This window comes from Macrosteles quadrilineatus, unplaced genomic scaffold (assembly GCF_028750875.1).
Source record: "Macrosteles quadrilineatus isolate MER2022 unplaced genomic scaffold, UCM_ALF_1.0 Scaffold_3__2_contigs__length_128488019, whole genome shotgun sequence".
Lineage (NCBI taxonomy): Eukaryota > Metazoa > Arthropoda > Insecta > Hemiptera > Cicadellidae > Macrosteles > Macrosteles quadrilineatus.
In genome coordinates, this window is record NW_026542596.1 from 14,315,861 (window position 1) to 14,330,028 (window position 14,168).

At 34.2% G+C, this 14,168-nt stretch overlaps 1 protein-coding gene across 1 annotated transcript in view; it reads left to right on the forward strand.

Moving 5' to 3' along the window:
• LOC128989012 (potassium voltage-gated channel subfamily H member 2-like) overlaps positions 1-14,168 on the forward strand; it is a 412,396-nt gene that overhangs the window by 116,232 nt on the left and 281,996 nt on the right. The window contains exon 3 of the mRNA XM_054410865.1: positions 3,174-3,317. Within this exon, the coding sequence (XP_054266840.1) occupies positions 3,174-3,317 (144 nt within the window). The remainder of the gene's footprint in view (positions 1-3,173; positions 3,318-14,168) is intronic.

Genomic DNA, 14,168 nt, shown 5'->3' on the forward strand with positions numbered 1-14,168 from the left:
CGAACAAGTTTTAACTTAAAGTTGTTATGGTTAGGTAATTTATGTTGAATCTACATACAGGAATATTACATTTTAGTGATCACTAACATATAAAGATGGTCCTTGCACATTTAAAGTATTACAGTTTTATGTATAAAACAATACCTGAAAAACTGACATAACCAGATGTCAAGGAAAGCAAATAATATTTATCTTCAATTTCCATTCTCTGCAGGTGAACATATGGTACATAAGGTACGGTTCGAACAAAGAACTAATCTTGGACACTTCCTTCGAACGATACGACCCTCTCTAAGTTACCCCCACCCCTCTACGGCAGAATTGCCTGGCCTCATAAACCTACATTCTCAGCTTCGTTTCCTTCCAGGTCCCTTGACCTATTTCGGTCAAACCAAACATAAACAACACTTAAAATATTATATGGCGTTTGGTTAATAATGATTTATAATGTTATTTAAGTAAACGGTTCAGGTAATTTTATTTTTACCCCACAATCTAGAGATTCTAAAAGGGGTGGTTGCCTCCATTGTGTCTGTCTTGTTATTATGATAGGTTTGATAAACTGATATACATTTTACTGCCATACAATCATAGTGCAATTGTAAACAATATATCACTAAGCCATCAGGTAATAAACTTCACGATGTTATAATAATCAATTGTTACATCGCGAGAAAAGGCGTTTAAAACCCATCCCATATTACTGAGTATAAGTAAAATAATATTGCAAATGTTTATATAATTTCTCACATTCCTCAAATGACGTGATAAAACTTAATCTGTAAATTTTAGAAGCGCTATCACGTTAAACTGTTAAAAATACTTCATACATTATAAAAATTGGAGGAAACTAAACAATTCTACAAATGTTAATTTTAATTTTAATATAATGATTTTAGTGAGAATGCGTATTTGCTCTAATGTGTTGTGTTTTAATTGAACACCTTTTAGTGGTGTTGAAATAGTGGTTATATAGTTTGTCGTGGATTGTGGTTATATAATTGTAATTCCACATCGTTAACAACGCTCATAATCTAAAGCTTCTAAATATTTTTTTGAAAATATATATATTGATTAAGTTTTTCGTTAAAATAAACAATAGTAGTTTTTAAATAGCATTTTAATATTTTAATGCTATCAAGTAAACGTATTCAAGTAACGTAGTAATATCAACCTTATTTTGTAATAGCTATTTACATTACAAGTGTAGTAAGAGCGTTTTTATATCACGCAGGTGAATGTTGTACAACGAGCGAAGGCGAGTTGCATAATTCACCGAAGTGATGTAAACACGCTCTTGCGTAACGTGTAACGTACAAGATTTTACCTGACCCGACAATATTCAGGAGGTTAAGAGCAATATGCTTCATTATAAATTTCACTCATCTTCTAACAGTAACGTTTATTTACAAACAAAAGCTAGGTTAGGAAAATTCTTCAAAGTATAACTATAAAATTCAAACTCACAGCTGATTTCTAGCGTTGAAAGTCGTTGGCTCCATAGAGGTATATTTTTTTAAGTTATCCACTCAATGTTATTTAAATGGGTTTCATTACATCACCGAGTGAGTTTTTTTTCAACTTTACATCACTCGAGAAGTAAGGAAGTTGTATACATCACGCTTGGGATAGGGAAGTTTAACATGGCGGGTTGGGTAAAATGATTAATACACACTTTTCAAATGTATTTTGATCAAAACATACGCATTTTTCAGCCACTAATTTATTTATCTTTCCAAATATAGCGTGTGAAGCGATTACCGAATAAATTTGACTAAAAAAATCTATCCATTAAACCTTTTGACTGGTTAGTTCCACACAATCGATGGACAACACAGATTTTACATAATAATAGGCTAATAGTATGCGACGAATCAATTAATTCCACTGCACATGAACCTGGGTGTTTCCAAACAACAAATCAAATTATGGTCGGGCCATTGGACACCTGCCATTGTGGAACTTGCCAAGAACTACTTAAAGCAAATTATCTTGGGTTCCATCTAACTTTATTGTGCCTGACTGGCCATTTCAGATCGCACCCAATCGAAAACAATGAAGCTTGGTGATAATCCTATTGCTTAGTGTAAATCGCTTATATTAACCCATACAGTCTAATAAATATTTCCTTTTTATTTAATCAGTGTAATCGCATTTATTTGTTTTACAAATTACAGAGAAATAATTTAGCATCGTAAATACAACCTTTTTGTCAATTCGTACTAAATAAAATTTAAAAACTTGGTGTTTTTAAATTATGGCCATCATATTAAGGACCGTAATTTTCATTCATGATAAAACGCTCGATTTACGTTGAAAATTTAAATTACGTCATCATGACTCAAATGTGGCCTTTAAGGGATTAAAATTTATTTTACTATAGCATAATATGTTTTGAACGCAAAATACCGAAGTCCTAAGAGCCTTAGTCAAACAAAATAAAACCAGCTAAGACGATAGCGACTCAAAACTACCTCAACCTTACTGACCAGCAGAAATTATTGAAATAAGTCTTGGTAAATTCTTTTTGTGACGGAAAAACATCAAGTATTCGTTAGTACAGGAAACAAAATAATCTTGAAATAGAAAATTGTATGCATAAAAAAAGTTGGTTAGCATCTAGATTACTGTTTTACGTCCAGCATGTCTTAAATACCAGTAAAAATTATATGCCATGGTGGCAACTAGTTTCGAATTTTTCCTAGGTTTTGGGCGTCTGTGTTCTGGCCAACTAAGAGTCAGAAATAAACAGTCCGTTTGAAGTTTTCAAAAAATATAATACAATTACAATAAAACTAACAAATAGGATTTGAGTATTGGTTATAAAAGACCATGGTTAAAAAACGGAATAACATTCTACGTTAATAGAGTGACGTGACAGCACCAAAGTAAGTTTTTTGTTTTTCGTTTTTTTCGTGCTTTTTTGGTACTTTTTTTCTATAATTAATGTTCATATGGCCCGTGCTCGTACGACATTTGCGTCCGTTATAGGTTTCGTCAATACCCTTCAAAATATGAAGTAATGAAGACATTTTCAGACCTTATAAGTTTAACCCAAGAATCTGAACCATTCACCATATTAACCAAGGATTACTCCATATCATTTAAACTAGTTGACAGAGTTTGTGCACAAATAAAGACTCAATTGATCACCAAACCATTGTATTTTTCAGGTACCAAGTTCCTATGTAGCGAGGTGATAGCTCCTGTCAAGAGCGAAGTGGATGATATTTGTCTTTACATCATCAACTTCGAGGACCTGACCAATCCACAACCATTCGTGGAGGAACCTGCTTCCAACCACCGCCTTAGTAAATGTAAGTCATCCCCATGTACGCATACGCCTTAGTAAATGTAAGTCATCCCCATGTACGCATACGTCTTAGTAAATGTAAGTCATCCCCATGTACGCATACGCCTTAGTAAATGTAAGTCATCCCCATGTACGCATACGTCTTAGTAAATGTAAGTCATCCCCATGTACGCATACACCTTAGTAAATGTAAGTCATCCCCATGTACGCATACGCCTTAGTAAATGTAAGTCATCCCCATGTACGCATACACCTTAGTAAATGTAAGTCATCCCCATGTACGCATGCGCCTTAGTAAATGTAAGTCATCCCCATGTACGCATGCGCCTTAGTAAATGTAAGTCATCCCCATGTACGCATACGCCTTAGTAAATGTAAGTCATCCCCATGTACGCATACGCCTTAGTAAATGTAAGTCATCCCCATGTACGCATACGCCTTAGTAAATGTAAGTCATCCCCATGTACGCATACGCCTTAGTAAATGTAAGTCATCCCCATGTACGCATACGCCTTAGTAAATGTAAGTCATCCCCATGTACAGTAGTCGCATACGCCTAGTGTGATTCTTCACCACACCACTAAATTAAATAGTGTTTTTTTTTCTTTTAGGATGGTAGACATGATCCCGGGATTGTTTTTCACATTACCTTAGGCAAGACCTTGGGGTTGTGGCATTATCACTTAGAAAAAGATCATTGGGGATTTGGTGGTAATTGAACCTGAACCTCAGAGCCCGAGGTCCCGTGCTCTAACCAGGCGCTCCCCCTTGTCTTTAGGTATTTGCATAACACAGTCTATGTTATGCAAATACCTAAAGAACATAGCGCATTGTAAACATGTTTTAATCGCTATAGTCATATTGTTGTATAAACTTTCTTCAAACAAATAGAATAGTTAAATATTCTTATGACAGCTCTTCGTTGATTTTGTATACAAGACGGAAACAATTTTTAAACTTATTTGAAAAGGTTAAAATACGTTGGTCCGAGAAATTCTAGTTTGAATAACCTGATGCTGACAATGGTTTATAGCTTAGTTTTTAAATTGATGTTTGTGTAATAAACATATGAGTTGGATTATCACTGTTTGTTTTTCAATTTCTCATTACAATATGTCCTTTAAGATAAATGATGCATGCCAATATGTTTAGTTTTATTTTTATATTTATTCTCAGGCGATGTTTTTTTTTCTGTACGTATTCCTACTTTATAATTAGAATCAGTATTGGTTTCAAAAGTATCAAAACGATATCCTGATATCGTTAAGAGCAGAGTTGATTCTCTCTAAGAAGTTTGAATTCATCAGCGGTTCTTGGTGATTAGGTTAATTGAACTATAATCTTAATGGCTAAGCCAAGCAAAAAGTTAAATCCCCTATTATATTACAACTGTTATGTACGTTATTAGTATCGTTAAAGTATTCATAACCCCTACTATTAGTATACATAACATTGTTCTTATAATATCTTCAAGCTCTACTACCACACAATCCGACCAACAAACTCTTCAAAACAATAGCCTTAAATTATGGATTAATTAAATAATATATACTATAATCAACAATGTCTTTACATAATGATGATAAAAGCCTAAAAAGTGTACAAGATTGATTCCTTGACACCGTTAAGAGCTTCAAAACAGTTTACTAATTCGCGTGAGCACGTCAATTGAGGTTTTAACCGTCATACAAAGGAACCCATTGCATTAGACAGTTTTAAATTTCAACTAAATATTTTAATGGCAATGAGCAATATTGAAAGCATTATCCATCTTTGTTTAAGAAAACTGTTGTTATCAAAACAACGACTCTAAACATTGCGGGATGTTTAATCCGGTTACTTTGTAGTTTCCCATTAAAATATGTTTAGACAATGCAGTAGGAATACCACGATGTCAATAATAAGTAATATTGATTATTTTAACGAATATTATTATGAAAACCGTACAACAAATACTATTTGGCAGATCAATGAATAATGTTTTGTAAGTATGAAGACTATAGTGTTTTTGTTCTCATATACAACAAAACATTCTTTAGTAAAGAGTAACTTTTAAAACTATAACCATATTTACGATTTATTAAATAATATAAATGAAAATAAATCATTTAAAACTACAATATTTACGAGGTTTTACTTTTGGTTCACATTATGCATATGTGCATGGATTAAGTAGAAGAAATTACACAGCACAAAAATAAATCAATTATTTTTATTTTCTTAACTATTGGTGAAAAATTACAAACAATTCTTGATTTAGTATTTAGCACACTTGAAGAACCTGGACCACAAATAAATTGCAAATTGACTTTTAATGGACAATTAGTCGAACGTTAGCCAAACGTTAGTTTGACACGGTGACCTTCAATGTTACTCCCTGGCAAGTGGCAAGTTACCGCTCTGACAGTGTAATGTAATATTAATTTTCTCAAATTATCCATGTAGCCTCCCCATCCGCTCGGGGAGAATCTCTGACGCAACCCTGGGACTTGTCATCAGCACGGATTGTGTATTTAACACTAGTGAGATCACCCGTCAATATTGAAATCTCATTAATGATAATTGCATATTTTAGAGCTTAAGGGGATCCTTATGGTTTCATCTAAAAATTAATATTGAATTAGAATTAGAACCAGAATCATGATTATTTACTGCGTACAATACACACAGAACTTACTTTTTTTTTGAGAAGTCACCCAAACAAAAATATATAAATACCCCCGCCGCAGCAAACCTGCAGACTAAGCGAATTTCAACTTGTCTGATTACATTTTTACTAAAATATTTCCATAAATAAGACATATTTATTCCCAATTTAAATAACATTAGATTTAACAAGTGCTTAGGTTTGCTGCTCCGGGGAAGGTAAAAAGTGTTTTTTGACCATATGTCAATAGTATAGGATGGAATAAATAAATTTGCCAAATTTTATCAACATATATCCATAAACAAGTAAACTACAACATTTTTCATTTTCTCCATAAGAATAAGATGGGAATTTTAAATTACGCATTTCTTTATTTTCTCCGTGACCGTTAGGCATACAACAGCGCTTCAATATACTAAATTATTTCTTTTTTTAAGCTCTACAAAATGGTTGAGAAAGAAATTGCAAAAATTTTTGTTTTTAGGGGGAAAATGGGAAAACCCCATTTTTACCCCATAAAACCCCCCATAAACCCCTGTTCCCATGGTCCGATTATGCTGGTTCGCGAACTCGTTTGAATAAACGTAGGTTTACACGTTTGTACCAAATTTCATCAAAATCGGATCATTTTTGCTTGAGTTATCGCACTACCGGACACACATATAAACAAATATATATATATAAATATATATATATATATAAATATATACATATATATAAATATATATATATATGAATTTGAACGGATGGTGTTTTTGGTCTCTGGGGACCTCAAAACGAAAAAGTAAATCGGTCCCGGGTCTAGGTCTTACCATGAGATCTACGGTAATAGCTTATTCCCTATATGGGAAATTCGCTAAAACACTGATACTTAAACTAAAAAAGATAAGCCCGTTACAAATAAGGACTCAAACATTTAGAGTTTATCAAATTATTGTATATGAATAAAAAATTCCAGTATGTGAATGTTGAGTTGGTAAGTCACCGTCTTTTTTTAGTTCTTTTTTTGCATTTCAAAAATGTATTAAATTCAAGAACTATACTATATGAGTAGTATAAAACACGGGGGTGATCCCGTGACGTCATAATTAGGTAATTGGTAAGTATTTTGTGATTGTGGAGCAGCGTGAATTACGCAGCGACTCTGGCGATGTATGTTGTGGATTGGTTGGTATTGTTATTAGGTCAAGGTCATCTGAATCTGTTTTTAAAAAATATTCTGCACTAATGGATAAATAGTGCAGAATATTTTTTATTTATTCATTTATTTTTTTTACAATCAACAATAGTAATAATAATGTAAAGTAGTTAAATCTAAGTTAAATCTAAGAAGTGTTGGAATCGTTCTTCGTCGTAGAGCTGCTGCTTCCATATATGTTGAATGCTGAATGGTCGGTTTCAAATTTTCTTCGATTGGGGCATGGTGGTTTGTAAGCTCCGTAGTCTGGAAGCAGAGTGCTGTTGGCTGTTGTTGTTACTGTAACTGCATACCCACTTGCAAGTAGAACTCTCAACTCTTCAGCAAAAACATCTATATCATGGTAGGTTGAAAGTTGAACATCGTCGTACTGGACAAACTTCACCTTGAGAGACATAATTGTTGTATTGAGCTGTAGTTGCCTCTAGGAAGTCTGCAGAACGATTGAAGGCATAGGACTATCTTCTTGTATTTATAGGTAAAGTCCATCCCCCCCCCCTCCTAGCTACCCCCACCACTAATCTTTTTAAAGGGCCTCGTATTACACCATAAATATTTTCATCACAGAAATAATAGGGGTTCTACAATAAACGCAATTGTCAACACTTAGGCCGCACATGATGCAGCTGCAAAAATGTTTGCAAGGTAAAAACACAATTTCCCTCTCTGCGGACAAACATACTATGCACTCCGATCCTTGTTTTTGCACAGGTTCGTTTGTTCCTACGCCTTTGGTTGAGCTTCTCTTTTTAACTATCACATTTTTATTTATTCGCTTGGAATATTTGTTCACAAAGTCTTGCCCCTTGTTAACAACCACAAAGGGGCATCTTGGAAACCATCGTGCATGTTCTTGCCACGGATCATCTTCTTCTTGCCAATCCTTTAATCCTCCTCCACAGTAGTAACATATAGTTTCATCATTCTTCCCAGTGTAAAAAAACCCTGCTTCGGATAATTCCCATTTGGAATTGTTTACGACAGAGTTATGTAAACTTTTTTCAAAAGAATTTAGCCTAGTTTGAAAGTGAGTATAGTTCGGAAAGGCAATTTTAATCTTCAAAATGGTTGCGGACATATTAAGAGAGTAGATGGCTCGCTGCAATCCAAATGATTAAAACCCAACTGTTAGCAACGTTTTATACGCAAAGAAGAGGGGTGGGGGTTAGCTAGTTTGTAATCGATTGTAAAAATGTTGTTTCTGATTTAGGTCAAGGTCATCCATATCAGTTTTTAAAAAATATCATGTTAGTATTTTAGACAAAATACTAACATGATAATTTATAATATTTTATTTATATACAATCATTTGTACAATATTCTTATTCTAACAACAGTGCAAAGAGAGTTCTGTAGAGTTGTTCCCACTAACTCCATGAGATACCAAATAGAGAGAGCCCGGTTCGATGCTGCGTAGATCCTCATTTTGTAACATGCTGACAAACCGTTTTGGAAGAAACATTTGGAACTTTGGTTCATCTCCTGGAGTAAAAGGTGCATCGCTTAAGGAGACTAGAATAGCGTCCCCAATAGATGTTTCCATTTTCTTCATTCTATGCACAATATAATGTTTTAGTTCCTTAAGTTCTGAACACTTTTTAGTAATTAAAACACTTGACTTTGAATGAGTGTTGAACTGATCAACAAGGTTCTGGAGTTGAGATGCCATCTTTATTGGTCAAGCTGTAGGTGTTTTCCTGTCCTAGGTTGGAACAATACTGATGTGTTGTCTGCACACTTTCCTCATATTTATACCCATCGATTCCCCCACTACCGCAGCTCTCCTTTTGGTTTAGGAATGATGCTATACGGTATGCATTTTTTAAAGCACATTGACCTTGACGATGACATTTGTTTTTGCCTGCAAGACAAATACCGTCATAACACACTTTAAAATTTGAGTCAATCGTTACATCAATCACGTTACCAATGGTATATTTTTGAATCCAGCTTCGTTTTTCCAAACCTTTAGTGTAAATACGGTTGAATTTCGCACAAAAGTGATACATTACATCATCTACAGTGTTGTAATCTAAAAATCCTTCATTCCATGCAATGTGATGAAAATTCCTAGTAACCCACTTATTAGTTAACTTGGCTTTAGAATTTAGTTTTTTAAAAGAATGTGGTGGTTTAAACATAAAGGGATAGACAACGTACGTTAATAAATCTAAAATTACTAACTCCTTAACAACATATTCATTTGTATTTCCACGAAAAGCTTGGAACTCAATCACACAGGGTTTCTCTTCTATTGTTTTAACTTTGTCTGAGAACCATACCCTCTGCTCCATGGTAAGAATGTCAAGTAACTGATTTCCACACCACGGTAGGTTTTATATTTATACCAGGCCGTACAGTTAAGGCGCGTTGATGTATATTTAACGTGGGCATCATCCCCAAGTAGGCCTACCCCACGAGTTTAAATTAGTTTTTTTATTTCAAACTAAAACACACTTAGATTGGCTGTGTTTCTTCAATATTTTCTTTTACGTCATCCGTTGTAGTCTTATTGATCTCGTAGTCTTTTATACTCCGCCACATTTCAACCTCATAGGGGATTCGATTAAAAATTGATGTATCGATCGGTCCGTGTAGAATCTGGGAGTCAGGGTATTGATCCATAGCATCCACTAAATATTCTTTTATTACAGAGCTTGAAAATGTTAGTTGTTTCATGTATCTAGTTACAGGTGAAGCGGCACAACCCAAAACATAAAATTCTTCTCTTGTTAGTTGAATCTTAATATCGTGTTTTGATAGGTCTCTGAAACGTATTTGCTGTCCTCCACGATACTTATAAATATCTATTTCTATGTCACAATCCAATAACCGAACAGCCGTTTTTTTACCAAACATGTTTTTAGCCAAATAACATTCGATTAAGTGCAAATGTTTTATGAATGAGTCCCAAGCATGCTCCGAAAAAAACAACATTTTTGCTCCATGATTTAAAATTGCGTTAGGTGCGTATGATAGGTCCTTCACTAATCCGATTGCAATGCCTTTAGACATACATCTTGAAATGGGGTAAAATATACGGAGGAAAATATCCGTTAACATATTAAGAGGAAGGTCGTCTTCGGGGGTTTTCTTCCTCTTTAGCGCTGAGTTAGTTACAAAAACACTGTTTTCACAACTGTCCATATCATTGTTATCTTGAGTATGGAATTTTAGAAACTCTGATAATTCATCTTCACAAAGCTTAACTTTTGCGTCATATTCTTCTTCTCTAACAACCACCTCTTCTTCCACTTTGGTACTGCTTTTATCTTTGTCCGTTAAAGAATTCATGTCTACAGTATCATATGTTGCTTCAACCACTGACAAATATAAACTGAATCCTTGCTTAAGTGACTGCTATTTATACCTTGTCTTGCTGAGGCTTATAAAACCATCTTTACTATACCGGTTAAAGGTGTGTACGTTACAATTTTGTCATGAAGAATCAAACAGTACGCACTTGTATTAGAAGGTATGTTGGATTCAAACTCCATTTCTAATTTAATATCCACGCTAGAAGATTTAACGGATTCATTTTGTTTTGAACAATCAATAACCACGATAGGTGCTTTTGAACTAAATTCAGTTGGTGATAGTAATGGTGTGTTTGCCTTGCCATAATATGAAGATTGAAATCTTGCATACATGTCGTATAAAATACTATACCGCTTCTTTTCAAAAGAAACATTTAAATTGTCGTATGGAAAGAATTGAGAGTTAAGGTACAGTTTACAGTTTTTAAGTTTACAATGATCGAATAATGTTGCATCAGCAGTTATGTTACTTCTTCTGTCCGTTTGCAGTCCAACTATCACATATCTAGGTTTTTCCAAATGATTAGAAGTCTTTACAGTCCATGTATGTCTTTCTGTCTCCGGTAGAATAGGGTATTCATGCAATTCCCAGCTTCTGAATGGTAGAACGATATCACGATCAGCTTTCAACTGCCTTAAAAGTGTAATCCTGTGTTCATCTGCCAGTTTCAAGTGTGGGACTCTCCAAACTATCTTATTCAAGTATAATTTCCATTCCAGAGCTTCTTCAGTCGTTGATTGGGGTGCTATAATAAGGTCTTTGTCATTTGAAGATCGCAACAGAACCAATTCTTGTTTTACGTTTATCAATATCTTATTGTAATCCTCCGCAAAACCTAGTAACAACCTTAACGGCACAGAAAAATCAAAATTACCATTTGCATTGGGTTTTATGGAATCTGAACTGGGATTAACCCACCCAGCAACCGCTAGTAGATTTCTTGCGTTTGGTGATAATGAGCATAGTCCTTTCAGTGTACTAGATATCCCTACCCTTTTTGTAGAGTCTATGGTAACTCCTGAAATTTCATACCTTATTTCATCAAAAAGAAACGCCATCGGGTTACTAACGAAAGGAATGGTTGTTCCAATAGTGCCATCCTTTTTTGTTACTGTTCCTTCGATGTACAAACAACTCTCAGAAGGAAGGGTGTAGACATCTTGCTGTTGGATTGGAATTCTAATTTCATCGTTATTGTTTAATTTCGATGAAGCGTAGGGGTTGTGGGTGTGATACTCTTTTTCCCATAGAGTCTCGTCGAAAGTTGGACCGTGCGTTATATCCAGTATATCCATTATTATTTACATGCAGACCAATATCCTGTAGAAATTTAATGTTTTCAACTGTTAACTCTTCTGATGCAGGTGGCCTACTAACTCTTAAATCACCAGTGCTCTTCTTTTTAAAGGATAATCCCATTATTCATAAACTGGGTTAACATAAGAAAATGAACAGAAGTTTTTCTTACCCTCTAGAGTCAAAGGGGTCCTGGTTTCATCTAAAATATAAATGAAGATGTTTGATATAATATAACTACTATTCATTCTGTAAAGTATCTGATTTTTTCTACTTATTATCAGGATATGTCAAGAGTTTCCCTAATTTGATATCGAGGGTTCAGAATGATATTTCGATATATTTTTAGTTTGTTGACCATCATATTCAGGTTTGATCATGCGTTCTTCTTCATTCCAAACAAACTTTGATCCCATGTATGTTATAAGCCGATCTTTTACCCGATATACATGTGTGCGAAATTTGTAATCTCCACCACGATAAGATGCAAATCCACTTATACTACTATCTTTAGCTATTATTACAGGAGTTAATGGATTATTTACAACCAAGTCGAATTCCTTATCACCGCATTTAAAGATGTCTTTTTCCTGATCGTATGTCAATGTTTGGCTAACAGTGCTTACATCATCTTTGTTGATTCCTTGAGCAACATTAGTGATTCTCCTATTTTTAGCATCAAAGCAACATCCTTCAGGAGGAGAAATTGTCTTTTTTACTTCTTTTACCGCTTCCTCAAGACCATCATTAGAAGATTTCAAGTTTTGTGTTAATGTGGAAAATCGATCGCTTAATTCTTTCAATTTGTCCAACTTTTCATCTATGTGAACAAGTTTTTCTTCCACACTTTTTAAATCTAGTTTATTAACATAGTAACGGTTTAAATAACCTTTTGTTACCGGTTGACGTGCTGTTTCATAATCAGATGCAACCCTAAATCTTTTAGTATCTTCTTCATCGTTATCATCTTCTAGCTCTACTTGTCTCTCACGTTTTTGTGTATACAAAGAGTGGCCGAATTTATCAATTATGTGGTGCCTTATCATTTCAGGTGTTCAACTTTCAACGTGTACAAACATAATAATGATTTTCCAAAAGAAATTTACTTATATATTAAAACACAATTGAAAAAGGTTTTTTTTCACACTACTTATTTTTCTTTAAGTGTAAACAAACTGTAATTCTTTCATTTCTGAAATCTACCAGTCTATTGTCTTGGTCCATGATTTTTAGTGTAATGTTGCTGATTGTCCGGGTAGTGATTGGCAAGTAAATTACAGGATTAGGTATCTCTACCAGTTTATAACCAGGTGGTACAGCGGGAAAGAATTGGAAAATCATATGACCTTGTTTGTTGTTAATGAATGATCCGGTGGCTATATTACAGTCTATTCTTACTGTGTTTACTTTAAAGATGTCTACAACGTTTTCTGAGTAATAACTGATTCCAGGTTCGGCTTTAATACTACCGAATCCTAATAGTTTTCCGATGGAATTAGGCTTAGAAAAATCTACTTCCACAGTACACTTTAACATAGATTTTAAAGTATTGTTGTTGGTTCCTAGTTGGATATAGTATTTCTTTTCCTTTGTTGTTATTTTTTGGAATTTTTCTTGTATATAGTCTCTTATGTCCTGCACCTCATACGCACCTTTCGGAATAGTTATTACTTTATCTTTATCGAAATGAAACAGGTTGTTTGTTTCATCAACGTTTGGTATTGAGTTGTACGATTCAAAACTGAGAAGACCGATTTCATACTCATCAAGAGAACTCAACTCAATAGGCGGGAAATAATCGATAGAGAGCACAGAGCTCCTACCTGATAGTGTTAGGGTCTGAGACATAACTGAATGCTCATAGGTTAATTACCACTTATTTATAGACAACTAATGCTTTTCTTTAAAAATTCTAAACACAAATGGCCGCATATTGATGTATCTTCTGGTTGTTGTCCATCATAGTTAAAGTATACAATTTTTGAAGATTTGAAGTATTCAAGAAGTTCCTTCGGAGGCGGTAAGTTTCCAAAACTGTCAAAGTAGTAAACTATTTCACCGAGTTTTTTGTAACAAACCCAATGAGTGCCAGGACCGTTAGCATTATCAAGATTCACTATACCAGTCTCGTTATTATTTACTACGGATGGTAGTTCATCCTTCATAAAAACACCTCTGAAGAAAGGTATGCGTAAACAGCTAGCGTATCGTAAAAGTTCAATATTGCTTAAGGCTTTATCTGGAATTATCAACTTATTCCTCTTGTTTAATAAACACGGTATGGCTTTAGGTATAACCCTCCTCCGTTCTTTATCATAGACCAAATTGTAGGTTTGTTCTTTTTTTTTCTATGAGAAGTTCTGTTTTTTTTCCTTCTTATATTTCCTCCACGTTTC